Genomic DNA, 27,856 nt, shown 5'->3' with positions numbered 1-27,856 from the left:
GGAAACCTACCTCAACTTGATGCACCTCAGATTCATCTATATATTGAGAATAATAACAGTGACAACCTCAAGGTGCCATTGTGCAGACTAAACAACTCAAAAGATGCAAAGCTTAGGGCAGGGGCTACTATCTAGTTGTTGTTAGTTGCCATCAAGTGGCTCCAACTCGTGGTGGCCTCATGTATCGAAAACACTGCTCAGTCCTGCACTACCTTCATGATTATTGGTATGTTTGTGTTGACTGTTGTAGCTATTGTGTCAATCCATCTCACTGAGGGAGGGTTTCCCTCATTTTGACTGCACCTCTACTTAACCAAACATGATGTCCTTTTCTAGTGATTGGTCTTTCCTAATGACATGTGCAAAGTAAGCAAGTCTCACCATCCTCACTTCTAAGGACCATTCTGGCTGTATTTCTTCTAAGACTGATTTGTTAGTTCCTCTGGCAGTTCACAGTATGTTCACTATTCTTTGCCAACAGCACATTTTGAACCCAACTGTCTATTAATAGTAAGCTGTAAATAAGTATTTGCTATTATGATGATGAATGGTTGAATATTCATTGCTAGGGAGAAAGATGGTCACTTTATAAGAATAAAAGTAATAATTTGCTGGAAATGTATAAAATGTCATGGTTATCCATTTAATTACATTGCTTCAAAATATGTAAATTTAAAAATTGGCATAATTACGAAGATTATTCAACAAATCATAATCATGGTAGGAGAGCTTAGCATACTTTTCTCAGTAAATGATAGATCAGAGACCAATATTTATAAACTTGTAGGCTGTTAAACATGAATAGTATGCTTAATCTACCAGACATCTGTAGAAAACATACATTGATTTCAAACACACATGAAACATTTATTAAAAACTGATGATATACTCAGTGGAAACCCTGGTTAAGAGTTTGAATGCAAAGCAAAAGTTCGGCAGTTCAAATCCACCAGGCGCTCCTTGGAAATCCTTTAGGGCAGTTCTACCCTGTCCTATAGGGCCCCTATGAGTTGGAATTGACTTGACAGCAATGGGTTATATACTAAGTGAGTCAGTTAGGGACTGCATTCAGCTTTAATAACACCTCTGCCCCTGCCACCAACTACCACCCCAAAAAATGGTGTGTTCTCCCAGTAAGAAGTGTTTTGTTTTTTTTTCCCATGTTAACAAGACAATCAGAAATGAACAGCCCAGGACTGGTGCAGTCACACAAAAATACCCCCTGGGGAACCAGAATCATTGTGTCTTCTGGCCACTCTGTCCTTAGCCTGTGGCTTTCACGTTCATGGTCACAAGATGGCTCCTCTAGCTCTGAACATTGTGTGTGTTGTTACAAAATGTAAGACATGCAGGATCAAGCTAAATGAAACCGCTCCTTTGGTACAGCACTCCGAGGAGCCACGGCCAGTGACTTCTCATAGTCATACTGACCAGCACTGGGGGACGCACGGCCTCTCCTGGCTGCAAGAAGGGCTGGGAGGTGAAGGTTTTATAACGGTGCACGTTACCAACCTGAGCAAAAAACCCAGGTACCTTTGTAAAGAATAAGGGGCAACCTGGGGAGACAACCAGCAGTATGTGCCACTGTAGAGTAAAAAAGAAATCCAACAAATATCTAAGATTCAACAGCATAAAGACCACATACTCTGTTCACAGTGTAATTAGAAACCAGTAACAAAAAGGCAGCTAAAAAACATCCATATGCATGCAGGGAACTTTCCAGAATCACAGAAATGTTCTATATCCTGAGTGGGGTGTTGGTTACATATACGTATGTTTACATCTGACAGGCTCATACAACTGTACATTCAAGGTTTTGCATTTTGCTGTAAATTAATTATGCCTCAATAAAAATAAATCCATATATTGTTATTTAAAACTCTAATTCCAAATACTTCATGAGTCAAAGAATAAATGATCATGGAAATTAAGATAACATTTAGAATTAAACCAAAATAAAAAATATATCAAAACATCTGATGTTAAAAGAGTACTAAGAGGGAAATTTATTGCCCCAAATATTTATATTTTTAAAAAATTGGAACTTAACTAGCAAAGGGCCCACCATACGGATGAGACACTGATAAAGGCAAGCCAATATTCCTCACATCTTCTCTCCCACCGTGAATCCTTTTGTGCACGGTAAGTGAAGAGCTGTGCCGGAAGGCTTTCTCACACTGATTACACGCATATGGTTTCCCTGCAGTATGGGTTCTCACATGTACAATAAGGTGTGAAGACTGGCCAAAGGCCCGCCCACATTCCTGACACATGTAGGGCTTCTTGCCGGTGTGAGTTCTTGCATGTTTCCTAAGGGATGAGGGCTCACTAAAGGCTCGCCCACATTCTTGACATGCATAGGGCTTCTCTCCGGTGTGAGTGCGCATGTGACTCTTAAGAGTTGAGAGACGACTCAAGACCTGACCACAAGTACCACACTCATAAAGTTTCTCCCCAGTGTGTATCCTCTTGTGCACATTGAGGTGAGTGCTTGTCCGGAAGGGTTTCCCACACTGGTTGCATTCATAAGGCTTCTCTCTAGTGTGTGTCCGCATATGTGTCTTCAGCGATGAGTGCTCCCTGAAGGCTTTCCCACACTGACTACAGTCAAAGGGTTTCTCTCCAGTGTGAGTTCTCACATGACTCCTAAGAGATGATGGCTGATTAAAAGCTTTCCCACAATCCTTACATTCATAGGGTTTCTCTCCTGTATGGTTTCTCTGGTGCAAAATCAGGTTAAAGTTCCTTGTGAAAGTTTTCCCACACTGACTGCATTCAAAGGGCTTCTCTCCAGTATGAATTCTCATGTGTCGCCGAAGATTTGAGGAATACTTAAAGGCTTTCCTACACTCTTGACATTCAAAGAACTTCTCTGAAGTATGAGTTTTTTCATGCCTAGTAAGGTCAGAGCTGTATCTGAATGATTTTTCACATTTGGTGCATGCATAGGTTTTATCTCCACTACAAATTTTCTCAGGCACGATCAGGTGGCAGCTCTGGAAGAATGACTGTCCACTTTCTTTACATTCATAGGGGTCCTTGCCAGTATGAATTCTCTGGTACTGAAAAAGTAGTTAAATGCTGTTAAAGGGTTTCTCAAATTCATTACATTTATAGAGTTTTCCTCCAAGCTGCTCCTGTCAATTAAGGAAAATGTGAAGACCAAAGGCTTTATTACATTCATATTCCTCCCCATGTGAATTTTGTGTATGAGAAACATTTATGAAAATGGTTACTTGTAAGAACTTTGTGAATACACAAGTCTTAATCTAGTTTATGTTTAGAGTTTTCCTGAATTAATGATACTCTGCTATACAAATTGGCCAGAGATGGTCCCTGTGTATTAGTCTAAAATAGTACTCATGTTTTTCTTCACAACAGGCTAGGACCATTTCCCCCAAATCCAGTGGCACTAAACTCAAATTCTCACACATCTAGTTGCCTTAAATATAGTCCAAATAATCATAATTTTAGCCATCTAGAAACTACCTATTTGACGAAGAAAAAAATTGCCATTGAATCGATTTCAACTCATAGCAACCCTATGGGACACAGCAGAACTGCCCCACAGTGTTTCCAAGGCTGTAAATCTTTATGGAAGTATACTGCCGCATCTTTCTCCCACAGAGCAGCAGATGGGTTAGAACCACCGGCCTTTCTGTTAATAACCGAACACTTAACCACTGTGCCACCAGGGCTCCTTACCTCCTTGACATATCCTGAGAAACTGCACCCAACATTTGCTAATCATAGATCACACAAACTCTGTAGTTATAAAAGACCCCAAACTGCTGCTGCCCGTCAGGGCTCTCTGACCCAGACATTCTTCACCTTGCTGCTGAGTGACATCACCTAGACACTTAAGTCCCCTCTCCACCAAGAGTTCCCTTGCTCTCTTCCCCTCTGGGTGATCTGGGTGGTATCCCCACACCACAGTCTCTGGAAAGTTTCTTGCTGTGAGGGACTGCCCCTCTCATGAAATCCTATCCAAATGCCACCCAATAAGAAGCTTCTGTGCCACTGCCTCACACAGCTCTGTCTCTTCCTTTATCAATCCCCAAATCTCCAAACTTACCGCACATTCACAGATGCTCTCCCAAGAAGCTATGTTCTCTTGGGTAAGCACCACTTGCCTTAAGTCTCTCTCTTAGTTCTTGTGCTGCTTTTCTAACTGACAGTAGCCCCAGACTTTTCCTATGATAGAGGTGCAACAATAATCCTTGTGAACCTTAACTTACCCTTCTTACGCCAAAAGATGGGATCTCCCCAAAAATATCTTGGTTAGAAACTGACTCTTGGAGTTGAAGCTGAGGTTCTGAAATAAATTGGAGGGGGGGTGGAAATTAAGTGCACAGAGAAGGGAACTGTGGAATGAAGGTGACCAAAAAGTAAGCAAGGCATCTGTGAATTTTTTTTCAAATACTCACCCTAAATATGGGAAGAAACTGCAATGCATCAAAGAGTAAAGAAAAATTTTAAGGTGCTTGGCTACCATAGGAACAAGAGATGAAAACAGTGGATAATCTACTAAGAAAGGACTTTACAAAGATTGGAACTGATATTGAGAGAAGGATTAGCAAGAACATACGGTGGAGAGAAAGTAGATAAAACATGCACATGGAAATATTAAATGTAAAGAGTAAGACAGTTCTTTCTATGAAACCAGAGTAAAGCATTAGTGAAAGGGAAAAGCAGAATTTTCTAAGGCAGCTCACACCGAACAGCCCAGCTTTCTCAGTTAAGGACATTAAAATGTTTCCTTGTATTGACAACTTCCACATGTTCCCCCTACCAACCAGGGCATCTCTCTACAGTGATTCTCACCAGCCTGGTGCTCACCTGGACATATTCCCCAGAAGAATCCTCTCTCAGTGGTCCACAGTTCTCCTCTTTGCCCCCAGTGGGAAAACATATTAGGTTTGCAGAGTTGATATCCTGCTCAAGGGAAAAGACACCAGTGTGGGAGATCTGTGCCCTTCTATAAAATTAGGGCCAACATTCTGAAGTTTCTAGGAGTTCTGAGGATGAGAGCAGCAAAATGAATATGTCTGAATTCAGATGAACACAGTAAAGCTCTTTCACTAAGGAGCCAAAATACAAGATTCCTCACTGGGTCCCAGAGGATATTGGGGCTCTCCAGTCCCAGACACCCAGGGCCAACCTCAGGGACACACTTGAGAAGCCAGGAAGCATCTAACTGATGGAGAAACAGACAGCAACAGATAGATCTTCATTGCCATGGGGATGCCACAAGCCTGTAACCTCCATGAGGGCAAGACTTATCTGTCTCTTCACCTATTTCCTAAATCAGCTCAGTTCCAAGAACCCATGGGTGTGCAGATAAACTGACAAGGCCAGCCTTACCCACTGTGGCCAGGTTTCTGAAGTTCTCCAACATCACTTCTCTGTAGAGGTTTCTCTGGGCAGAGTCGAGAAACACCCACTCTTCTTGGGTAAACACCACGGCCACGTCCTCGAAGGTTACTGGTTCCTAAAACATCGCACCCACCCCAGCGCAGTCAGGGACCACCACCACCAAGGGTCACAGGAGGATAATGGTCTGGGGAAGTGAGACATAGTGCAGAGGATTTTCAGACTGAGTTCTGAGGTCTCCCAGAACCTACTCCTCAGTTCAACCTCAGAACCAGAGCTCTTCTCTATTTTGCACTCCCTGAGTGATAACATCAAGAGCTATGGCTTCAAAAGACCTCTGCTTCATGAAAGAATTTCTCTGCCTACAACTAGCCAGAAAGCCCTTGCAGCTGTGTTCCCCTCCAGCATTACCATCCAGCAGAGCTGAGCATGCTAAGGCAGGAGAAATATCTGCGAAGCGATTGAAGTGTTTGCTCAGCGAGACCATGCAAACTTTGAAACAGATAGCTCACAATGCTGCTTTATTTCCCCTCCCAACACTCAGCAGCATGCATTTCTTGACAGCCTGGGGAGGGTCTAAATGAGGGAGTGAGATCATTGCCTGGGCTGCCCCACACCTACTACAAGAGGCCCAGCACCTGGAAGCCTGGAGATCAGCCCTGGGCAAAACAAAATCCTTTTGGCGTAAGAAATATTTCTTACTTACCTGTGAACAGGTATGCAGCAACCCAGGAGCCATCACTTCTTCTGCGCTCTCCTGCTGCAGCCAGTCTGGGTCCTGAGCAGGTAGTGCTAGAGGAGAAGAGAGAGGAGCCATGAGAGCCCTTGCCTGGCCCAATGTACATACATGCAGGCCTAGAAGCTACCCTGCCCTGTAAGTGACCACATACATACACACACACACACAGCCACACATAGGAACATGCATGTACACACACAAAAACGCAGAAACACACATGCACAAACACAGCACACAAACAATGTGAACGTACACAGACACATGCATGTATACACATGGACGTGTTCACGTGCCTACACACAGGCACGCACACACACACACCATACACATGCACACACACATTTGTCGGGGGACTACAGCACTCTGCCTCGTCCAGAGCCAGTATGATATTTACATATGAGGAACCACCCCCACCCCACACACAAACACACACATGCGCACACACACACACATATACTCCCTCCATCTCAAATCCCAGGAGCCACTGTCTCAATTCACCAGGTGACTCTGAAGCTCCTGAGGCTCCACAACATCCTTTCTTGGATTCCATCTCTTGGACAGTTTGTCCTCCCTGGATGCTCAGCCCTTCCTCTGTCCTCCCTCTGCAAGGTTAGTATTCACTCACGGACTTAGCACAGCAGGGGACTGATAAACCACTAACACCCTCAGAGTCTCTGTGAGAGAGGGTGATGTCGTTACCTCCTGCCTTCAAATCGCTACGATTCCAACATTCTTACCAGGGATCCTCCCTCTTTCCTACTGCAGACAAGCCATCAACTCCCTGGCCGTCCTTGCCTCCTTACCCTCACCTCTCCCTCTTGACCAGACCTCTCCCTTGGTATTTAAACCTGAGTGCATCCAGGCTCTGACCCCACCTCTCCCTCCAGCTGCTGTTCTGTTCCTCTGTGTCCATTGCCTCACTGCCCACTCACTTCCCACCTCCTCAAGGCCAACACCTTGCTAGGACCACCAGAGACCTCCCTCCATGCCAGCAAGTCCAGTCCATATGTCTGGCCATCCAATCCCTCCTCTTTGAAGCCCACCCTCCCTTGGCTTTGGTGACCACACCCCAAGCCATGCTTCTTCGTTTCCAGTGCAAGTTCCTGCCCCACACAAGATGCTGACATCCCCACCTCACTGATCTTCCTTTTCCCCTTCTCTTTCTGTACCCTCAGCACTGGCAGGCAACCCTGCACAATCTTTGGGCATCAATTCCCAACTCTATCTTGACAAGGCCCTAATCCTCAGGGTGATTCTCACCTCTCAACTCCACACCCATGATTTGTGTCCCCCAAAAATGGTATGTTCAAGTACTAACCCCTGATACCTGAGGATGTGACCTTATTTGGAAATAGGTTTTTGCGAATATTACCAGTTAAAAGGTCATACTGCAGTAGGATGGGCCCTAATCCAATATGACTGGTGTCTTTATAAAAGAGAAGAGACACGAAGGGAGATGTAGAGTCAAGACAGCCAGAGACAGAAGTGGTAGGTCTACAAGCCAAGGAACCAAGGATGGCCCGCTAGCCAGAAGCTAGGAGAAAGGCACGGAATAGATTCTCTCTCCGAACCTCCAGAAGGAACCAACCCTGGTGACACCTTTATATTGGGTTTCTGGCCTCCAGAACTGTGACAGAGTAAATTTCTGGGGAATTTCGTTTATTTAATTTCTATTGTCTTAGGCAGTTTAAGGTACGCTGTTAGAGCAGCCCTGGAAAACTAATATACCACCATCAGCTCAAATATCTTCACCTGTATAAGGAAACACGAATGAAACATATCCAAAACAAGCTCACCACCTTCTTCCCAAAAGCTGCTCTTACCCCAGTGTCCCCAGCCTCAGGAAGTGACATCCCTGCCTACTGCTGCTCAGATCAGAAATCTCACCTTCTGGCATCCTACAGACCCCACCAATTTAAAAAAAAATCAGTGATGACATCTCCACATGGAGCATCACCCCTCATCCCCTTCCCTCGCACTCCATTGCCACGATGGCTAATGACTACATTACACCTTCTGTTATGGACTGAATTGTGTCCCTCAAAAACATGTGTTGTAAATTCTGTCCCCTATAACTGTGGTTATAATCACATTTGGGAATGAGTTTTCTTTGTTATGTTAAAAGGCTACACCAGTGTAGGGTGTTTTAAGCCAATCACCTTTGAGATATAAAAAGAGCATATTAGGCCTAGAGAAGCAAGCAGAGATGGGGGAGGGTGAATGCCACATCACAGGAAGATCATCAAGGAACCAAGGAACAGGGACCTTCCCCCAGAGTCAACAGAGAGAAAGCCTTCCCCTAGAGCTGGTGCCTGAATTCAGACTTTTAGCCTCCTAAACTGTGAGAAAATACATTTCTGTTTCTTAAAGCCATCCACTTGTGGTATTTCTGTTACAGCAGTGCTAGATAACTGAGATATCTTCTCTTTTTGATTCCACTTAAATGTCATTCCCTCAGCATGCCCCTTCCTGGGGTCTGCTCCCTGATATAAAGGGCTGCTTCTCATCTCTACCAGGACCCTCCTCCTTTCTTCACAGCCCTTACCTATCTCAATCAGATGTTTATTTGCTTCCTCAGGTGCTTCTTTTCTGTCACCCTCACCAGACTGTAAGCTTCGCAAGGACCAGCCTGTATCCTCTTCCTTTCACCCTCAGCCCTTGGCCCTGGCACATGCTGACAAAGAAGTACTAGGTAGCGTCTAGTAAGGGAATAAATGCATCACCACCCATTGTCTCACCCAGGCCTCCTGCACATGTCTCAGATTGTCCCACTCTCCCCACTGTGCAGGACACAGTTCCCACAGCAGACCTGACTGCCGGCCTTAGAAAGGCCTGCTTGCAAGGTCAGCATCCAGGAACTTGGATTTTGGGAGGGTTCCTGCCACCCTAACTGATAGGAGTGGCTCACTGTGTCCAGACTGTGCACATACAATGTTGTGTATACTGAACTCCTGCATTTCTTCCAGGAGTCTAGAATTTGGGGATGTGCCAGACAGGGAATGCCTACACGACCAGGTCTCAATAAAAATCCTGAGTGCTGAGTCTCTAACAACCTTCCCTGGTGGACAACACTTCACACATACTGTCACAGCTCTTTGCTGGGGGAACCGAATGCATCCTGTGAGACCACTGGGAGAGGACTCTTGGAAGCCGGGGCCTGGTTTCCCCAGACTTTGCCCCATGTGTCTTTTCCCTTTGCTCTTTTTGTTTTGTACCCTTTCCTGTAGCAAATCCTGTGAACAATTACAGCCCAGGTATAACTGTAGACCGAGTCCTGTGAGTTATCCTAGCAAATCACCAAACCTGGCAGTGGTCTTTGTTGTTTTTATTGTTGTTGTTAGCTGCCATCCGGTCAGCCCTGACTCATGGCGACCTCACGTACAACAGAATGAAACACTGACCAGTCCTGCATCATCCTCATGATCACTTGTGGGTCCAACTGTTGTGATCCACAGGGTTTTCACTGGCTGACTTTCAGAAGTAAGTCACCTGGCTTTTCCTTCTACTCCATCTTAATCTGGAAAAGCTCCACTGAAAACTGTTCAGCATCATAGCAACATGCAAGCCTCCACTGACAGACGGTGGTGGCTGCACATGAGGTGTTTTCTGGCTGCACATGAGGGTAGTTTTAGAGACCCTCAATACACTAGTCCATATTCACCCCCCAAGTCTAGGCCAACACCATTCTATCCTGCCTCCACCCCCTACTTTCTGAGACCTTCCTTCTGTCCACCCAGAGCTAAAAGTGCTGTTAAAATCACAGGCACCCCCCATCACTCACCTAAATACTTAGGTGGCTTCCCAGTGGCCTTGGAACATGGGCCGAGGTTTTTCTCCCACCTTCTAGGCCCTGGGTGATCTGGAGCCCACACCTTCTCCTGTCAGCTCCCATCACTATCCACTTCCCTCTGCTTCCTCTCACAAGCCTCCCGTGAACCCCCGGGCACACCAGACTCTCTGCTCTGGGGAGTTTTACAGATGCTGTTCCTAGGCCTGAAATCCTGTCTCTAAAATCTCTCAACAGTCTAACGCTTTGCCAAGGTAAATGATACAGTAATTATCATGTTCTAGGCCCATGCTTCTTAATCAGGGCCAATTTCACCCCCTGGGGGCCTTTGGTGATGTCTGGAACATTTTTGGCTATTAAAACTGGGGGGTAGAAGCCAGGGATGCTGCTCAACATCCTACAGTGTACAGGTCAGCCCCCACACAGAGAACAATCCAGTCCCAAATGTCAGCAGTGCCAAGGTGGAGAAACCCTGGTCTAAGCTTAAATTTCCAAAACCCATCTGTCAGGTTGGCATGCTGTGGTGGCTTACCTATTATGATGATGCTGGAAGCTGTGCCACCAGTGTTTCCAACACCAGCAGGGTCACCCATGGTGGACAGGTTTCAGCAGGGCTTCCAGATTAAGACAGACTAGGAAGAAAAGCCTGGTGATCTACTTCTGAGAATTAGCCAACAGAAACCCTGTATTGTCCCATATAGTGCTGGAAGATGAGCTCCCTAAATTGGAAGGTACTCAAAATACACAGTGGCCACAACAATGGACCTAAGCATACCAACACTCGTGAAGATGGCACAAGACCGACCAGGCAACATTTCGTTCTGTTGTATCGTACACAGGGACGCCATGAGTTGGAGCTGACTCGATGGCAACTAACAACAAGAAGCTTAAATTTATCTGTCCTTTCTCAGACTCTTCCATGTTCTCCAGGATGAAGTTCTTGGATCACATCCTGGTCTTCAATGAAAACTCCGACCACCCAGCCAGATTTCAGCTCCACAGGGGAGGTAGGCATTTTATTTTTGATGTGCCTGGTACTTCTCTCACCATACAATAGCCATGCTCCCTTCAACAGCAGCAAGGAAGAGCTTGGCCCAGAGGGTTTACCAAAAATACACGGAAGAGCAACACATACATTAAATCTAAGAATTACTCCCTGTCAATAATACAAACTACAAATGCATGGTTAAATGAAATTTTTAAGAAACAAGTTTATTCTCCCTACAAAGGCAAGCTGGAAGGAAACAAATGCCTTGCAATTAAAGCCAAAATGTTATTTGTCCTCCAGAGCTATCTTTCCCCTACTTCCCACAAGAAGTAGCTTTTTACCTCATTTTTAAAAAGCTCGGTTAAAGCAAATGCCATTTGTAGTAAATTGTTGTAACTTTCAGCTTCAACATAATGAGATGGAGTCATCCCGGAATTCCCTGTTGTGAATCTCTGAGAGGATTTGGCTGACTGGACAGCAAGCAAGCTAAGTGGTCCTGCTCTTTCTTAACAGAAAGATGTGTGACCAACAGGAAAAAAAAAAAAGTCTTACCCACTATCTTTAGAAAGTATATTTCCCCCTGTCATGGATTAAATTGTGTCCCCCAAAAATATGTGTTGGGATCCTAACCCTTACACAGGTGGATCTAGTTGGAAATAGGGTTTTCTCTGTCATGTTAATGAGGTCATAGCAGTGTAGGCTGTGTCCCAAATCTAATCACTGCTTCAAGCTACAGAAAGACCAGATGAGGCACAGAAGCAACCAAGCACAAATGGAGAAGACAGATGCCATGTGGAGATCTCCAAAGAATGCAGAGAAGAACGCTAGAGAAGCTGAGACAAGGATTTTCCCGCAGGGCCAAGAGAGCCTTCCCCTAGAGCTGGTGCCCTGAATTCAGACTTCTGGCCTCCTAACCATGAGAAAACATATTTCTCTTCGTTAAAGCCACCCACTTACGGTATTTCTGTTACGGCAGCACTGGGAAACTAAGACACTCCCAAATACATAAATAACGAGAGATTTCTTTATGCGTATCACCTGACAATGCCACTTAATGCCTGCTGTCAGGACAAACAGAGGCGGAGCGTATACTTGGTACACAACAAATGGGACAGCAAACTCCACTCAGCACTCACTCACCAGCATACCCAGACACCCCCAGGTCAGAGAGGCCCAGCACAGGCATCGCCACACTCTGGGTCTGCACCGGCACCTTCCGTCCCTGGACAAAGTGACAGAGGTCCCGTTTAGGGCTGCTGGATTCCGGTTACACCTCTTCACCCCAACTAATTTCCATGATTGGCCCTGCTCTGGGGAATGTGCCTGATAAAAGGAACACCCCGCTTACTTTGATGAGATTTATCTAATTCTTGAATATATTAAGCTAATCACTGCGATGGAATTTCGATTCCAAAATGGAATGGAAAGAGGGTGCCCAGGGTGGGGAGAGCATTCTTTGGGCAGCCGCCAGCAGCAGGGGAAAGGCTGGAGCAACGGCGGAAGGGAGGGAGAGCTAAGCAGGCTGCGGGGCAGCAGGAAGACCGCAGGGGAGGCTGAGTAGTTCCCAGAAGGATGCCCTGTGGTAGGACAAAGGACTTGAACTTCCCTGGAATGGCGGTGCTTCCTCTGCAGAGGTGTGAACCTGACTTGCTTCTCGGGGATCCCTCTGGCCTCAGGTGAAAGCAGGAACCTGGTAGGACAGTCCTCGTAGTGCACGAAAGGGCTAGCACTGGTGCTGGGCAGGGTGGAGACAGCGGAGGCAGGGAGGACTGTTCACTGGTGGGTTATGTTTTACAAGTAAAGCTAGCAGAGCTTCTGGCGGATGGGAGGTGAGAGGTAATGGAGGGGAGAGAGGAAATCCAGGCTGGGGAAAAGGCCTCTGGGTCACTGCAGTTGTCTCTTTAGCCCACATGCCAAGGGGTGAGGGGTCTCAGTGTCCAGCTTTCACAAGGTGCTTACCGAACAGGGCTGACCATGGGGCGGCCTTGGTCAGAGAGGCAGTTCTTGTAAATAAACTCTGACGCCAACACTCAGGTTAAGGTTGCCTGAGAAGACAGACACAGGGAGGGCACCTCTTCCCAAAGGGGTCTCATATTCACCCGCATATAGGGAGAGGGAGAGGGCAAGCCAGAAGGGAAGCCCCTGAGACGTTAAAAGTGCCCAGCTAGGGGGTGGGGTGGGAGCCAAGGTAGCAGTGATTCTATTTTAGGTATTGTGCAAATTTTCTAGAATGAGCACACAAACCTTCAGTAACAAAGAAACATTATTTTTAAAAGCACCACCAATGTCTCCAATAACCAAGCACAAGAGTTGGAAAAGGAGCCCTGGGCCCATGTGCAGCTTCAGAGAAGCTGGGGGAGGGGAGGTGCCCTGTGAGCTGTGGAGGAGCCAGGCAGAGCTGGGGGCCTCGGGCAGCAGGGAAGGTGGGGTGGCGGGGGGGTGGTAAAGAGGGCAGCATTTAGAGCCAACTCTGGATAGCCCTGAGCCAGGGCCACAGGCCCTGGACTTGGGGTCCTGATCCTCCCTCCTCAGAATGCCCAGCGGGGCCTGCTTCCTCCACAGCAAACAGGAGAGTCCAGGGAGGGCATGGGCGTCAGGACAGGGACAACCTTCTCCCAATTGAAAGGTGGTCCTGGGATCTCAGGGTAGCCAGAACACTCTCAGCAAGTGGGAGCCTGGGGTGGCCCATGGAGGGGACCTGCTACCAGCTCAGAGGGACATGTCAGCCCTGCATGATCTGTGAGTCAGTACAAGGACACGTCCCACAAGTGCCCACAGTCCCCCACAGGAGTGAGGGATAGGTGGGAACGGCCCCCGTCTCCCTAGGGCAGGGCTCAGGATGAGCCCTAAAGCGTCATCTCCCATATTTTCTCCACCCTTAGCCAAGAGGCTTTCACGTGCCTGAACACCCCCTGTCTAGCCCTCAGGTCCTAATCCTCTGCTTCCTGAAAACTTCCAGGTCATGGAAGGGGTGGAGGTGGGAGCAAGATGGGAAGAAAAAAGGCAGGACAGCAGGAAAGGCAGGGCCAGGGCAGGCTGCTAACCCTTCTTCCCCAGACTCACCCAAGGCCTGTAACTACCTGGGAACAAGCAGCCTGCTCAGGTGTTCTCACGTGGGCTGAGCCTGGGCCTCCTACACACTCCTGACTCCCAACTGTAAGCCCTGGGTCCCCCTCCCCTCCCCCTTCTTTTTCCCCATCTGCAGAAACGCCTAGCCCAGCCCTCCTGGCTCTAGGGGGACCCTCACAAACCATCTCCCAAGCATACCATGTATCCAGAAGACCAAGGCGCTTGCGGCAGAGCTGGCGGGTCCTCCTCAGTTGAAGGTGCTCCCCTCTCTCCCACTGAGGGCCCAGTCTGCATCTTCAGGTAGAACCCCAGCCCCTGGGAAAGGCAGGGAGGGGCACTGAGCACACAATGGCCCCGGGGATGTTCCCAGCCTGAAGCCTCAATCTGAGGTCCTGTACTCAGAAGACGTGGGGACACACACACACACCCCTTCCCAATGCAGATGCCAGCCTTTGACGAGCGTCTCCAAGGAGATGCAGAGGCAGAGCTGATACCTCTCGAGTCATGAGGGGTCCTGGCTAGAAGCCCCAGAAGCCCTGCAAGACGTTTTACCAAGATGATTTTTATCAGGACGATTCTGAAACAGATAACTCTTCTTGAAGAAAATGTGTTGGGCTTAGCCACTGACTTTCTGTACCTGTTTAAAAAATAACTTAGAGCACTGCTAGTGCTGGGGGAGGGCACAGAAGGGGAGAGATCTCAGTGATTCTGGGACAGACAGGCCCAGCTCAAACCCCATCTCTACCTTTGGCCAACCCTCAGATTAGGATCACAAACTTTGGAAGTCCTGAGTTTGAGGAGGAGGGAACTAGGGGCTGGAGGGGGGCCGGCGGCAGGGCTCAGTGTGCACTTCGGTGCACTGTCTCACAGGAGCCAGCTCTGACAGCTTTCCCGCACCAACACCAGACATAAGGGCTTCCTTCTGAGGTAGGTCTCATTTGTCCCCGCAAAGGGTGAGGGATCCCTGACAACATTCCCACACTCTTCACGATCAAAATGGTCCTCTCTTCTGTGAGTTCTCTTGTGCAAAGTCCAGGTTCAAGTTCCTCCGGAAACCCATCTCACTGCAATTAAACTCATGGCGTCTCCCTTCCAGGCTATCTACTCCTGATGAGGGTGAGTGGTGAGGAGAAGCTTGCCAGTACCCGCGACCTGTGTGGGGATTCCTCCTGTCAGGTGCACATCTCTAGCATTTTCAGAGATGTGCACTATTTCACAGTTCATTTTCTTGAAATTGAGGGAGCTGAATGCTCTGTGTGCGGCAGGGCTTTATCCTATCACAGCTTTCACTGGGCCTTTCTGACAGGCAGCCTTTTCCTGACAGTTGTCCACAAGTTGATTACATTTCAACATCTGACTCACATCTGTGGAAATGTTTACTTGTGGAACTCCCTGGGAATAAAGAGTCTTGAGTGACAGGCAGAGTTTGCCCAAATCCCTGTGCCTAGACACTCCTCTTGGACATGACTTTTCCGTGAGGAAATGCCCTGGCTCACAAGTCTCCCTGGTTCTGGTGCTGCACTGCCAACTCACATTTCCTAAACATCTCCTGTGACAGAGAACCAACGACAAGCCCCTGTGAATCTCACTGTGTCACCTCATGCTGCCATAACAGAAATACCACAAATGGGTGGCTTTAAGGAATAGAAATTTATTTTCTCATAGTTCAGGAGCCTAGAAGTCCAAATTCAGGATATGAGTCTAGGGTGAAGTCCTTCTTCATCTATCTCACCTTCCAGTAGCTGCCGGCAATCCCTGGAGTTCCTGGGCTTGTAGATTTATCCACCTCCATCGCCGTCAGACAGTCTGTCTTCCCTGTATGTGCATGTCCCTGTGTCTACGCTGCTCTTTATACAGCTCAGAAGTGACTAGGCTTAGGATCCGCCCTATGCTGGCACGACCTCAACAACTGATCGATTGCATTACATGAGATTGCATTGTGGATGGTGATTACATGGTATTAAGTTAGATCACATCCACAAGTATAGGGGGTTAAGGTTCCAACACATATTTTGGGGGGACACGATTCAATCATAATACTTACCATCTGCACATCATGAGATGATTCTCCTCCCAAATATCCTGCGTGAAAGCTGACTGTTTGGGTTTAAGCTGAGATTCACAGTCTAAAAAGAATTAAAAAAAAAAAAAAAATTTTTAACTTCTTTCAGAAAGAAATACCAAAACTAAAACCAAACCCACTGCCGTCAAGTCCATTGCAACACACGGTGACCCTATAGGTCAGGGTAAAACTGCCCCATAAGGTTTCCAAAGCTGTAATCTTTACAGAAGCAGACTGCCACATGGATCTCTGGCCAAGCAGCTGATGGGTTTGAATTGTAGACCCTTTGGTTAGTAGTTGAGCGCTTAACCACTGTGCCCCCAGGAATCCTACAGAAAGAAACAGGGTATGAAATTGACACACGAAAAAAGCCCATATATATAAACAGACTTTTTAAAAATACTAACCCTAAATTTGGGGAGAAACAGAAAGGGAGGAAGTCATCAGTGAACAAAGTCAGACTTTTAGGAGTGTGGCCACAAGCAGAATTTGCCAGGGACAGGAACAAGGGGGAAAGGGGAGGAGATTTCCTAGCTAAATATTCTATGAGAATTGAAACTGATGTTGCCAGAAAGGGGTAGTATCAGGTAAACAAGCAAGAAGCAACTAGACAAAGAACACACATAGAAAGGTTAATTTAAAGAGGAACAGGACAAGCGTTGGCAGAAATGTGGGGAAACTGGAACCCTCGTGTGTTGCTGGTAGGAATGTAAAATGGTTCGGCTGCTGTGAAAACCAGTTTGGCAGTTCCTCAAAATGCTGAACACAGAATTATCATGTGACCCAGCTAGTCTACTCCTAGGTATGTACCCCAGAGAACTGAAAACACACAAAAACTTCTACACAAATGTTCACATCTTCCTTATTCATAATAGCCGAAACAGAAACAACCCAAAAATGCCCAACAACTAATGAATAAACGAAATGTGGTATATATATACAACAGAGTATCATTCAGCCACAAAAAGGAATGGAGCCCTGATTCATGCCACAATATGGATCGACCTCAAAAGCACTATTCTAGATGGAAGAAGCCACAAGAATCATACAAGGCCACGTACTGTATGACTCCATTTACATGAAATATCTAGAATAAGCAAATGCACAGACAGAAAACAGACTAGCGGTTACCAGCAGCTGGAGAGTGGCTGCTGAGCGGGCGCAGGGTTTCTTTCTGGGATGATGAAAACCTTCTGGAAGTAGACAGAAGTGGCAGTTACACAACAATGCAAATATACTACATGCACTGAACTGTACAATTTAAAATGGTGGGTTTTTTTTTTCCTATGGGACACGGAGCTTCTGTTAAGAGTGATGGAAAATTCTGTAGACAGATAATGGTGACGGTTACACAATGTGATGAACACAAAGTCACTGATCCTCTCTCTCTGTAGCAGGGGTCAGCAAGTCTGGCCCTCTGCCTGTTTTTGTAGTAAAGTTTTATTGTCATTGAATTGGTACATGCAAAGAATATTGAGACGGCAAATGTTACGTTATAAACACATTTACCACAATTTTTTTGAAGTGAATTTTATACAATGTGAATTACATCTTAATTTAAAAATAAATACAAGAGTGTAGAACAGATCTTTTTTGAAGATCAGAGGAAAGCATGACATGAGGGCTGGAAAGTGAAAACAGAATGGAAGCACAAGGAGCCTGAGAAATCTCCCCCAATATCCTCATCCTTCCCCTCAGACAAAAGGGCATTTAAAACCTCCTCAGACTGGCATTTCCCAGGGCAGCACCCCCTCAGACTAGGCTGGTCCCACAGTACGCTGTCAGCCTGTGCCTGCCCACACCCTTGGCATGGACAATCCCTCGCCCTTCTGCACTCAGCTCTTCTCTTGGTCCCACCTGGGAGACCAGGCTGCATGGCAGAACAGACACAATTGTGATGAGGAAAACAAACAGATGCCAACACGGGTCTCAAGATGAGCATGTATGATGTTCCAAACCAAACCAAATCCATTGCCGTCAAGTTGATTCCGACTCACGGGGACTCCATGTTTGTCACAGTAGAACTGAACTGATTTTTTGGAAACAGACTGCCAGGCCTTTCTTCCAAGGTGCCTCTGGATAAACCTGAACTGCCAACCTTTCAGTTAGCAGCCAAGCAAATGTTAATCATGTGCACCAACCAAGGACTCTGAGTATATACAACAGGATTAGCAAAATGATTCCCCCCCCACCGACACCACCAATTTCCAGTTAACTCAGTAAGGCTCTTTCACAAGGACCCAAACCACAAACGCCCTCCCTCTGCCCCACGGGGCTGAGATTCTCTAATCCCTGAAGCCCAGAGCCAATTTGACAAGACACACAGGTTCTTACTACAAAGAGAATGAAGTCAATGCAACAGACGCTTTGCAACCCTGAGGAAGCCAGTGAGCAGTAAACCCCATGAAGCCTAACCTATCTCTGACCTGCTCACCGCACACACCCCACCCCAGCAGAGCTCTTGGCACACAGCAGGAGCTTAAGAAGCACTTGGTGCCTCTGTGCAGGAAGGAAGGTGTGAGGCCAGGCTCACTCCTGAGGGCCAGGGTCCTGCAGTTTTCCAGCATCATGTATTTGCACAGGTTCCTGCATGCATCGTCCAGCAACAGCCACTCCTGGATGAGCCCCACCACCACATCCTCAAAGGGGACTGATTCCTAAAAGGGCACACACATTCTAGCTCAGCAAGGACCACCTCTGTGTGCGATGCCTGGCTATCACTGCAGAAGGGAGACCCAGCAAAAGGAAACTCTCTCTATACCAGGAGTCAGCAAGTCCAGCCCTCCACCTGTATTGGTAAATAAAGTTTTATTAGCACACCCATCTGTCTACCTATTATCTATGGCTGCTTCTGTGCTACAACAACAGAGCTGAGTAGTCGTGAGAAGATTATATGGCCCTCCAAGCTGAAAATATTTACAATTTTTTTTTTTTTTGCAAAAAGAATTTGCACTCAACCACCACCAGAAAGAGTTAAAATATTTTTAAAAATAAATCAGTCAATCCGAAAAACAAAGGAGTTGCAGATCCTTCTCTAAACCATATAAAAGGATCTCCAGGATACGTTATGTAAAAAAAAAAAAAAAAGCAAGGTGCAGAACAGTGTATTAATCACAGTGTGCTACGTTTTGTGTAAGAAAACAGGGACAAAGGAATACACATCTCTATTTTCTTGTATTTACAGAGAGATGCCCTAGAAGGATCAAGCAATGACCAGTAGAAGAGGAGGTCTCTTGACAAACAGAGGAAGGGGGAACAGGGTGTGAGCACACAGCTGGGAACAACACTGCGCAGAACGCTGCTGTTAATAACATTTTGATTTGGGGACCTTTTGTATGTATTACATATTCAAAGAGAGTGCTCTGAGTTACTTCTCCATATCCTGTTCTGGAGCCATCTTGCACCTGTCCCTTCACCAGCCACTGGTGTTTCTGCCCAGCAACGTGTTGCAGTGGTGACCGTGAAATAGCGATTTTTCTATTCCTAGGATTCCCTCTACATTTATCCGTTGGCATTCTTCTGTGAAGCATAGTTTTCCCTCCCTCCCACATTTCTGTGTTACTATTTGGCATCATTATGGACTTATGGACTGTTCTTCTTACTCAACGTGCAACAGCCCACTTCTATCATTTCATTAATTTTGATGCATAGACTTGGCCAGTGGCAGTCCCTTCATGTTGGCTCCTGTGTCTTTCAACAAGTCACAATCAACTTTTTAGCACCTGCTTACTTTCTGGCATGAGGTATCCCAGGCTCACCTGCTTCTTTCCCTACAGCAACTCTGAAATCAGCATTCTCCAAGGAGCGTCTGATTTTATAGTATTTCAATCTATAGATAATGTTATAAATTAAAGTCTTAGGCTTAGCCAAAGGCACAAAAACCACAACACTTAGAATGTGGTGTTAGAAGTCAGACTTTCTAAGGGACAACCTTATTTCCAGGTTGTCTTAGTGTCCTGTTGTTGTTAGGTGCCGTTGAGTTGGTTCTGACTCATAGCAGCCCTGTTTCCTAGTGCTGCTATAACAGAACTACTTCACCAACACCATAATTCAAAAGCATTAATTCTTCCTCAGCCTTCTTTATTCATTGTCCAGCTTCCACACACATAGGAGGCAACTGAAAATACCATGGCTTGGGTTACGCGCACCTTAGTCTTCAAAGCGACATCACTGCTTTTCAACACTTCAAAGAGCTCTTTCACAGCAGATTTGCCCAATGCAGTGCGTCTTTTGATTTCTCATCTGCAGCTTCCATAGGCATTGATTGTGGATCCAAGTAAAATGAAATCCTTGACAACTTCGATATTTTCTCCATTTACCAGGATGTCGCTTATTGGTCCACTTGTGAGGATTCTTGTTTTCTTTATGTTCAGGTGTAATCCATACTGAAGGCTGCAGTCTTTGATCTTCATCAGTAAATGCTTCAAGTCCTCTTCAGTTTCACCAAGCAAAGTTGTGTCATCTGCATACTGCAGGTTGTTAATGAGTCTTCCTCCAATCCTGATGCCCAGTTCTTCTTTTATACAGTCCAGCTTCTTGGACTATTTGCTCAGCATACAGACTGAATAAGTATGGTGAAAGGGTACAATCCTGACGCACACTTACCTTGATTCTAAACCATGCAGTATCCCCTTGTTTCGTTTGAACGACTGCCTCTTGATCTACGTACAGGTTCTGCAGGAGTACAAATAAGTGTTCTGGAATTCCCATTCTCTACAATGTTATTTACAATTTGCTATGATCCACACACTCAAATACCTTTGCATAGACAATAAAACACAAGTAAACATTTTTCTATTATTCTCTGGGATGACATCAAGGACATCATACATGAAGAAAGCAAAAGGTCATTAAAAAGACAATTCAAAAAAAAAAGACCAAAATGGATGCCAGAAGAGGCTCTTTGATACTTGCTCTTAAACACAGAGTAGCTAAAGCAAAATGAAGAAAAAATGAAGTAGAAGAATTGAACAGAAGATTTCAAAGGACGGCTCGAGAAGACAAAGTATTATGATGAAATGTGCCAAAGATTTGGAGTTAGAAAACCAAAAGGGAAGAACACACTCAGCATTTCTCAAGCTGAAAGAACTGAAGAAAAAATTCAAGCCTCGAGTTGCAATACTGAAGGATTCTATGGGCAAAATACGCAACGACGCAGGAAACATCAAAAGAAGGTGGAAGGAATAGAGAGTCACTGTATCCACAGGTATAGGGGTTAGTATTCCAATACATATGGGAGGGGCACAATTTAATCAATAACAGGTTCATTTAGCAGCATGAAAAAAGGCAGTGGGGAGAGAACGACTCTACCATTACAGAAACCTAAGAGGTTTAGCAAGTAACCCTTCAAGCTCGCTGGTTTTGTAAATCCAAACACGAGAAACTTGTTTTGGCCATGTTCAAAACTGTAAAAAGCATTTTTTTGACAACTGAGGAAATATGAACATGAGCGGGATATCAGATGATACCAAAGAATAACTATTAACTTGGGGGGTGATAATGTTCTTGAGGTTCTATAAGACAGTGTTAGTACTTTTTTAGAGATGTATGCTCAAGCATGTCAGAGTAAAGTGATAGGATAGCTGGGAGTTGCTCTAAAATACTCAGCAGAGAAAAAAAAATCTTCACAACTGCTGAATTTAACTTCTTTCAACATTTGGGCAAATCCTACGGTATAAGTTTTGGCTCTCTTTGTAACTAAGCTGACCAGCACTGCACAGCCTCCACTTATCAGCTTAGAGAATTGCTCCTAAAACTCTTTCTTTAAGGCATTAGAAGTTTTGGCTTGATCTCTTAATATTTTTAGAAGTCCCCAGAGCCCCTCCTGGGGCTTATACATGAATTCAGTAATCTTTTATACCAGTTAAAATAGGACTTCTATTGCATCTGAGAAACTTGATGACCTTTTAATTTCAGAATTCTCTAGAGCTGCCCTGTCCAGTGAGCTTCCTGTGATGACAGCAACATTCTGTGTCTGTGCTGTCCAAAATGCAGCCACCCGCTGTGTATGGCTGCTGAGCACTAGAAATATGGCTAGGGTGACTGAAGAACTGTGCTTTTCACTTCACTAAATTTTCACTAATTTAAATGCATACAGCTACGTGTGGTTTTAAGTTGATCTCACAGGGACAGCCAGGGATGTTCCCTAACGGGGCCCTGCTGCTACAGGCTCCAAGTAGTCCTGTCTGACTGCAGGCTCCAGAATTAAGCACAGAGCCCACGATCTGCTGTGGGGACCCTTCCTCCGTTCCTGTTCCTTCTAGAACCTTCCAGAGGTCCCCTGGGGCAGGTCTGAGGAACCTCCATACTCTCCCTCGCCTCTTTTCTTTGGTTGGGTAGAAAAGAGGGGACATAGCCCAAAGTACATAGTTATTCTCAATCGTCCTGATTCCCCCAACTCACTCACCATGACATCAGCGCCAGGGTTGAGAGGTCTTAGTAGGCGCCCTCCCTACAATAAAAGTGATAACGGTAAAAAAAAAAAAAAAAAAGGGGGGTGGGGGGTGAGCCTGAAAGCAGAGCACTGAGCAAGGGTTTGGCTCAGGTAATTCCATTTTTGTGAGCCTCCAGCAAGGGCAAACAAATCTTTGTTGTTGTTAGCTGCCATCGAATACACACCCAACTCATGGTGATCCTACACACCATCCCCATGATCAGTTGTGGATCAAACAGCTGTGATCCCTAGAGTTTTCACTAGCTGATTTTTGGAAGTAGGTTCCCAGGCCTTTCCTCCTAGTCTGTCTTAGTCTAGAAGCTCCGCTGAAACCTGTTCAGCATTATAGCAACATGCAAGCATCCACTGACAGACAGGTTCGGTCAAGAATCAAACCTGGTTCTCCCTTAATTTCAGACCACCGTAAAAACCCATTGCCATCGATTTGATTCTGACTCATAGCGACCCTATAGGACAGAGTAGGACTGCCCCATGGGGTTTACAAGTCTGTAGTCTTTACGGAAGCAAACTGCCACATCTTTCTCCCACGAAGTGGCTCATGGGTTCAAATCGCTGACCTTTTGGTTAGCAGCTGAGCACTTAACCACTGCACCACGTTTTCAGACCACAGCCCCTGGTCATTTCTACTGGTTTCTCCCACTTAATAAAAGGATCATTCTCCTCTTATATTCTCTCATAATACCCCTAAGGCCTGCTATGTTTTCCCCTCTGCCCTTACCAAGTTGTCATTTTATATTTATTTCCATAAGTGTTTTTGCCTCCCTCCTCCCAACCAGGATGTCAGCTAAGCACGGACCTGGGTCCACTTTTACAGGACTTCATTCCCAGCCACCAGCACAGTGTTTGACACGTATTACGTACATTGTATGTCAGGGATAAGCAAACCTTTTCCGTAAAGGGCCAGACAGTAAACATCTCAGGCCTTGTGGTCTATATGGAATCTGCTGCAAATCCTTAACCCTGTGGTTAAAAAGCAGCCATAGACAATACATAAGCAACGTGTCCCAATTAACCTTACAGAAATTGAGTTTACTTTTATATACTGAGCTGGATTTGGCCTGCAGGTCATAGTTTGTTAACCCCTGCTCTATATCATGTGGTAGACAGAAGACATCAATCACCACATTCTCGCAACTCTACACCCTGCACGTCTCAAATATTCCAATTTTTCCAATTCCACGGTCACTGAGTCTCGACTACCATTACCCGAGTTCGGAACTCATTCACACTGCCATATTGATTCTGCATTCATTCTTGTCCTTCCTAAAAACTACGTGCTCAATCTAGGAGCTACTGTTGTGTCTAAATCACAAATGTAAACACGTCGCTTCTCTACTTTTAAGTGATTCAGTGGCTTCCAGATGGCCCTGGAACAAGGTCCAAGGTTTACCGCAACCTTCAAGGCCTGGTCTTCCTCTCCAGCCTAGCTCACCCACTCTGTAGTTTGTTTTCTCTGGTTTAGCTTTCCCCGTCTCTTCTAGGCTCTGGAACACACCAGACTTTGTACTACATCTGTGTTATGGATTGAATTATGCCCCCGAAAAATACGTATTGTAAATCCTAACCCCTATGCCTGTGGTTGGAACCCTGGTGGCACAGCGGTTAAGAGCTGGGCTTCTAACCAAAAGGTAAGCAGTTCGAATCCACCAGCCGCTCCTTGGAAACCCTATGGGGCAATTCTACTCTGTCCTATAGGGTCGCTATGAGTCGGAATTGACTCCTTCCATTTCAAGGGTATGCCTGTGGTTATAATCCCATTTGGGAACGGGAAGTCTCTCTTATGTTAACGAGGCAGGATTAGGGTAGGATGTATCTTGAGTCAATCTCTTTAGAGACATAAAAGAGATTAAGCAAGCAAGTGAGCAAGAAAAGATAGGGGAAGACAGGTGTCAAGCCACATGGAGATCTCCAAGAAAACAGGAAATAAGGTGAAGAGACAAGTACCTTCCCCAAGAGCCGACAGAGAGAAAGCCTTCCCCTAGAGCCAGCACCCTGAATTCAGACTTAAAGCCTCCTAAACTGTGAGGAAATAAATTTTCTGTTTGTTATAGCCATTCACTTGGGGTATTTATGTTATAGCAGCACTGTTGCTGTTGTGTGCCATCAAGTCAATTCCAATTCATAGTGACCCTATAGGACAGAGTAGAACTGCCCCAAAGGGTTTCCACGGAGCAGCTGGTAGATTCCAACTGCCAACCCTTTGATTAGCAGCCTAAACTCTTAACGACTGTGCCACCAGGGCTCCTATAGCAGCACTAGATAATAAAACAATCTGCAATGTTTTCTCAAACCACCCCTCTGCCCCGCCACCCCACAGCCCAACCCTTTGTTTAGCTACAACCAACCCATCTTTTAGGCTCAAACATCTGTCCCTTTTAAGATGTTTTCCCTCACCAAACCTACAACCCTGTCTCAGTCATCTAGTGCTGCTATAACAGAAATACCACAAGTTGATGGCTTTAACAAAGAGAAATTTATTCTCTCACAGTCTAGTAGGCTACAAGTACAAATTCTGGGCATCAACTCCAGGGGAAGGCATTCTCTCTCTGCTGGTTCTGGAGAAAGGTCCTTGTCATCAACCTTCCCCTGGTTGAAGAGCTTCTCAGGCGTCCAAGGACATGCTCTGCTCCTGTTGCTGCCTTCTTGGAGGTACAAAGTCTCCCCTCTCTGCTCGCTTCCCTTTCCTTTTATCTCCTGTAACATAAAAAGTAGTGCAGGCCACCTCCCAGGGAAATTCCCTTCACACTGGATCAGGGATGTAACCTGAGCAAGTGTGTTACAACCCACCCTAATCCTCTTTAACATAATCTAACCTTGCTTCATTAGCCACAGGCAGAAATTAGGATATACAACACATAGGAAAATTACATCAATCACAAAATGGAGGACAACCACGCAATGCTGGGAATCATGACCCAGACAAATTGATATACATATTTTGGGGGGACACAATTAAATCTATGACAACTGCCTACGAATTCCCCAGCTATAAATTCCCATATTACTCAATATTACTTGTTTAAAATCGGTCTTCCCAGTTAGAATAGACCCTCCACAGAGGCAAGCACTGTATCTATTTCGGTCACACTGTTTCCTGGGTCAGTGAGGCCACTCTAATGAAAAAGTGTCAAACAATCAACACTCCCCAAAAATAATTCACTATAGCTAGTGTAAAGAGGCCACGTGTGTGCACACACACACATACACACCACCCTTATAACATATATATAACACATAAATTAAATGGAAGAATGACTTAAAATGCCTGTCCCTCATGTAACAAAAATCACTACACTAGGTTTCAGGTGTCTTCAAGAAACAATGCTAATTCTTTCTAAAAGGCAAGGTAGAGCAAGTATTCTTTTTGGAAACAAATGGCTTACTCTTCAAATTGAAATCTGGTGCTTAATTTCCCTCCAGAATTAATTTTTTCCTCAGCTCAGTAAAAGTGAGCTTTTAACTCTATTATAAAAAAGAAAACAGTCAAAGGATATCCCATCGATGGTCAACTCAATTTCAATTTCTGGTACTAACATAACAAAGCTTGTCATCTTCTCCCTGCTATCCCCTATATTTTGAAGTTTCTATTTGCAGGCTAGGGTAACAGCTGGAGCCACTTGAAAAGAAATGAAGAGTTTTTTTTTCTTTGATGCTAAGACTTGCGACTACATATATACAAGTACAAATCGTTTTCCTTAAGATACCTTTGTGTCACAGTGAAAAACACTGATGTTCACGTCAAAGTAAAAGTCACAAATTAAAAGTTCGGAAAAGAAAGGAAACGGAGAAGGGAAAAAGTGGAGGGAGGAAGGAAAACTAAGCTAAACTACACTAAGCTAAAACCAAAAAACCAAACCCGTTGCCGCCGAGTCAATTCTGACTCATAGCGACCCCTAGGACAGAGCAGACCTGCCCCACAGGGATTCGAACTGCCGACCTTTTGGATAGCAGCCGTAGCTTGCCATAGCTCTTAATCACTGTGCCACCAGCGCTAGTGGATCCAAATTCTCCGTCCCCAAAAAATACCTCCTGTCACAAACTCATCCCTTGATAAATGATGCGATTTTTTAAACTCACTGACAAGTCACTCAAACCATTGGGCACATATAGACCGAGACTTAACTTTCCATTACAAAACTAGATAATACTAAACCTTACACGAAATAAAACGTGGGTTTATAATAAAAGGTTATCTTGCTAAGGGAGGCAGGACAGGAAGGGCCCTCTTGCTGCAATTTCCCTACAGATACCACAGACGGGGAGGAACGTAAAGGGTTGGGCGAGTGTTCACCACATTCCAGAGCTTAGGGGATATTTTCTGCGCTTTGGGGAGCCCCGAGTGACTAGAATACGCTTGACAGCCTTTGCACTTTCATTGTTTCCTTCCCTCCACACTTTTGATTTGCTCCCAGCGCGCTTTGGGGAGCCCACTTATAGTAAGTTATCCAACTGATCGATGCGACAGACCTGGACTGTATTCCGCGATTTCCCTTTCCAAAGGATTACAATTCTGTCGGCCAAGACGGGAGGTAGCTGAGGGCTAGGGGCCGAGCGGGGGCCTCAGGGCCGCAGGTCTGCGCTGCGCGGGCCCCGCCCGGCCTCTGACAGCCGACCGGAGGAAGGTAGTCGGCTTAGGCGGCTGCCCTTGGTCCTCTGGCCCCTCCCCGCCCCCCCGAGGGGCCGGGCCGCACCTGCAGACGGACTGGAGACACTCCCACCGCAGCGCGGCGCAGCCCCGCACGACCAACACCGCCCGCCGCCGCCACCTCCGCCTCCGGGCACTTCCGCTTCCGGTCTCGGGCCGCCGGGAGCGGAAGTGGGCGAGGGGCTAGACTATCAAGTCTGGAGGGGCCTGAGGCGGTGGCGGGGGCCGCGGAGGCGGAGGAAGGGTCCGAAGGCAGCGGCCCGTTCTTCATCCAGCCTCGGGAGATAGTCTAGTTTCCTCCCCCGGGGGATGAGGTCTGACCAGGCCTGGACGGTGAGGCCGGGATGGGACTTAAACCCGATGGGCGGGGCTGGGGCGGGGTTTGCGCCTGGGGGCGGGGCCTGAGTGTGAGGGCGGGGAGATGGGGGCATCTTCACGGGCACATCCTGGATTCTCAGTATTTTTGCCCCGCTTGCCTTTCTACGTGCACAAGCCAATTCCCTACCAAAAAACTCAAGATTATTTTTTGGTTTTTGTGATTTCTTCTAAAAATAGAATTAAGATTATATGTTGTATTTCTTCTACAACCTGCTTTTCTCGCCAAAAATGAGGCGTGAAGATCCATTCAAGATAATACATACACCGGACTCTATTTACTTTTTTAAAATCACGTGTTTATTACATCGTACCAGAAATAACCTGAACATAGGAAAACTTCAAATGGGAGTCCCACATCAGT

General features: G+C 46.0%; 1 protein-coding gene across 4 annotated transcripts; it reads right to left on the bottom strand.

The window, feature by feature from the left end:
- Positions 1-842: 842 nt before the first annotated feature.
- ZNF333 (zinc finger protein 333) lies at positions 843-27,455 on the bottom strand. Of its 4 annotated transcripts, none has more exons than XM_049877135.1 (9): positions 27,164-27,455; positions 16,001-16,082; positions 14,384-15,108; positions 14,155-14,271; positions 6,080-6,165; positions 5,365-5,491; positions 4,840-4,935; positions 4,239-4,315; positions 843-3,062 (listed from the first exon to the last, which is right to left on the bottom strand). In XM_049877135.1, the coding sequence occupies exons 5-9, from the start codon at positions 6,110-6,112 to the stop codon at positions 2,046-2,048; spliced, it is 1,350 nt and encodes a 449-aa protein (XP_049733092.1). In that variant the 5' UTR covers positions 6,113-6,165; positions 14,155-14,271; positions 14,384-15,108; positions 16,001-16,082; positions 27,164-27,455; the 3' UTR covers positions 843-2,045. The 4 variants fall into 4 exon arrangements, with proteins under 4 accessions (XP_049733092.1, XP_049733091.1, XP_049733093.1 ...); XM_049877134.1 differs by lacking the exon at positions 14,384-15,108 and adding an exon at positions 12,028-12,109; XM_049877137.1 differs by lacking the exon at positions 14,384-15,108 and adding an exon at positions 12,028-12,109 and having other exon boundaries at positions 2,969-3,137.
- Positions 27,456-27,856: the final 401 nt, after the last annotated feature.

The sequence above is a fragment of the Elephas maximus genome, chromosome 3 (genome assembly GCF_024166365.1).
Source record: "Elephas maximus indicus isolate mEleMax1 chromosome 3, mEleMax1 primary haplotype, whole genome shotgun sequence".
Classification (NCBI taxonomy): Eukaryota; Metazoa; Chordata; class Mammalia; order Proboscidea; family Elephantidae; genus Elephas; species Elephas maximus.
The sequence above is the reverse complement of the archived record's forward strand: the minus strand, read 5'-3'. Positions and strand labels throughout refer to the sequence as shown.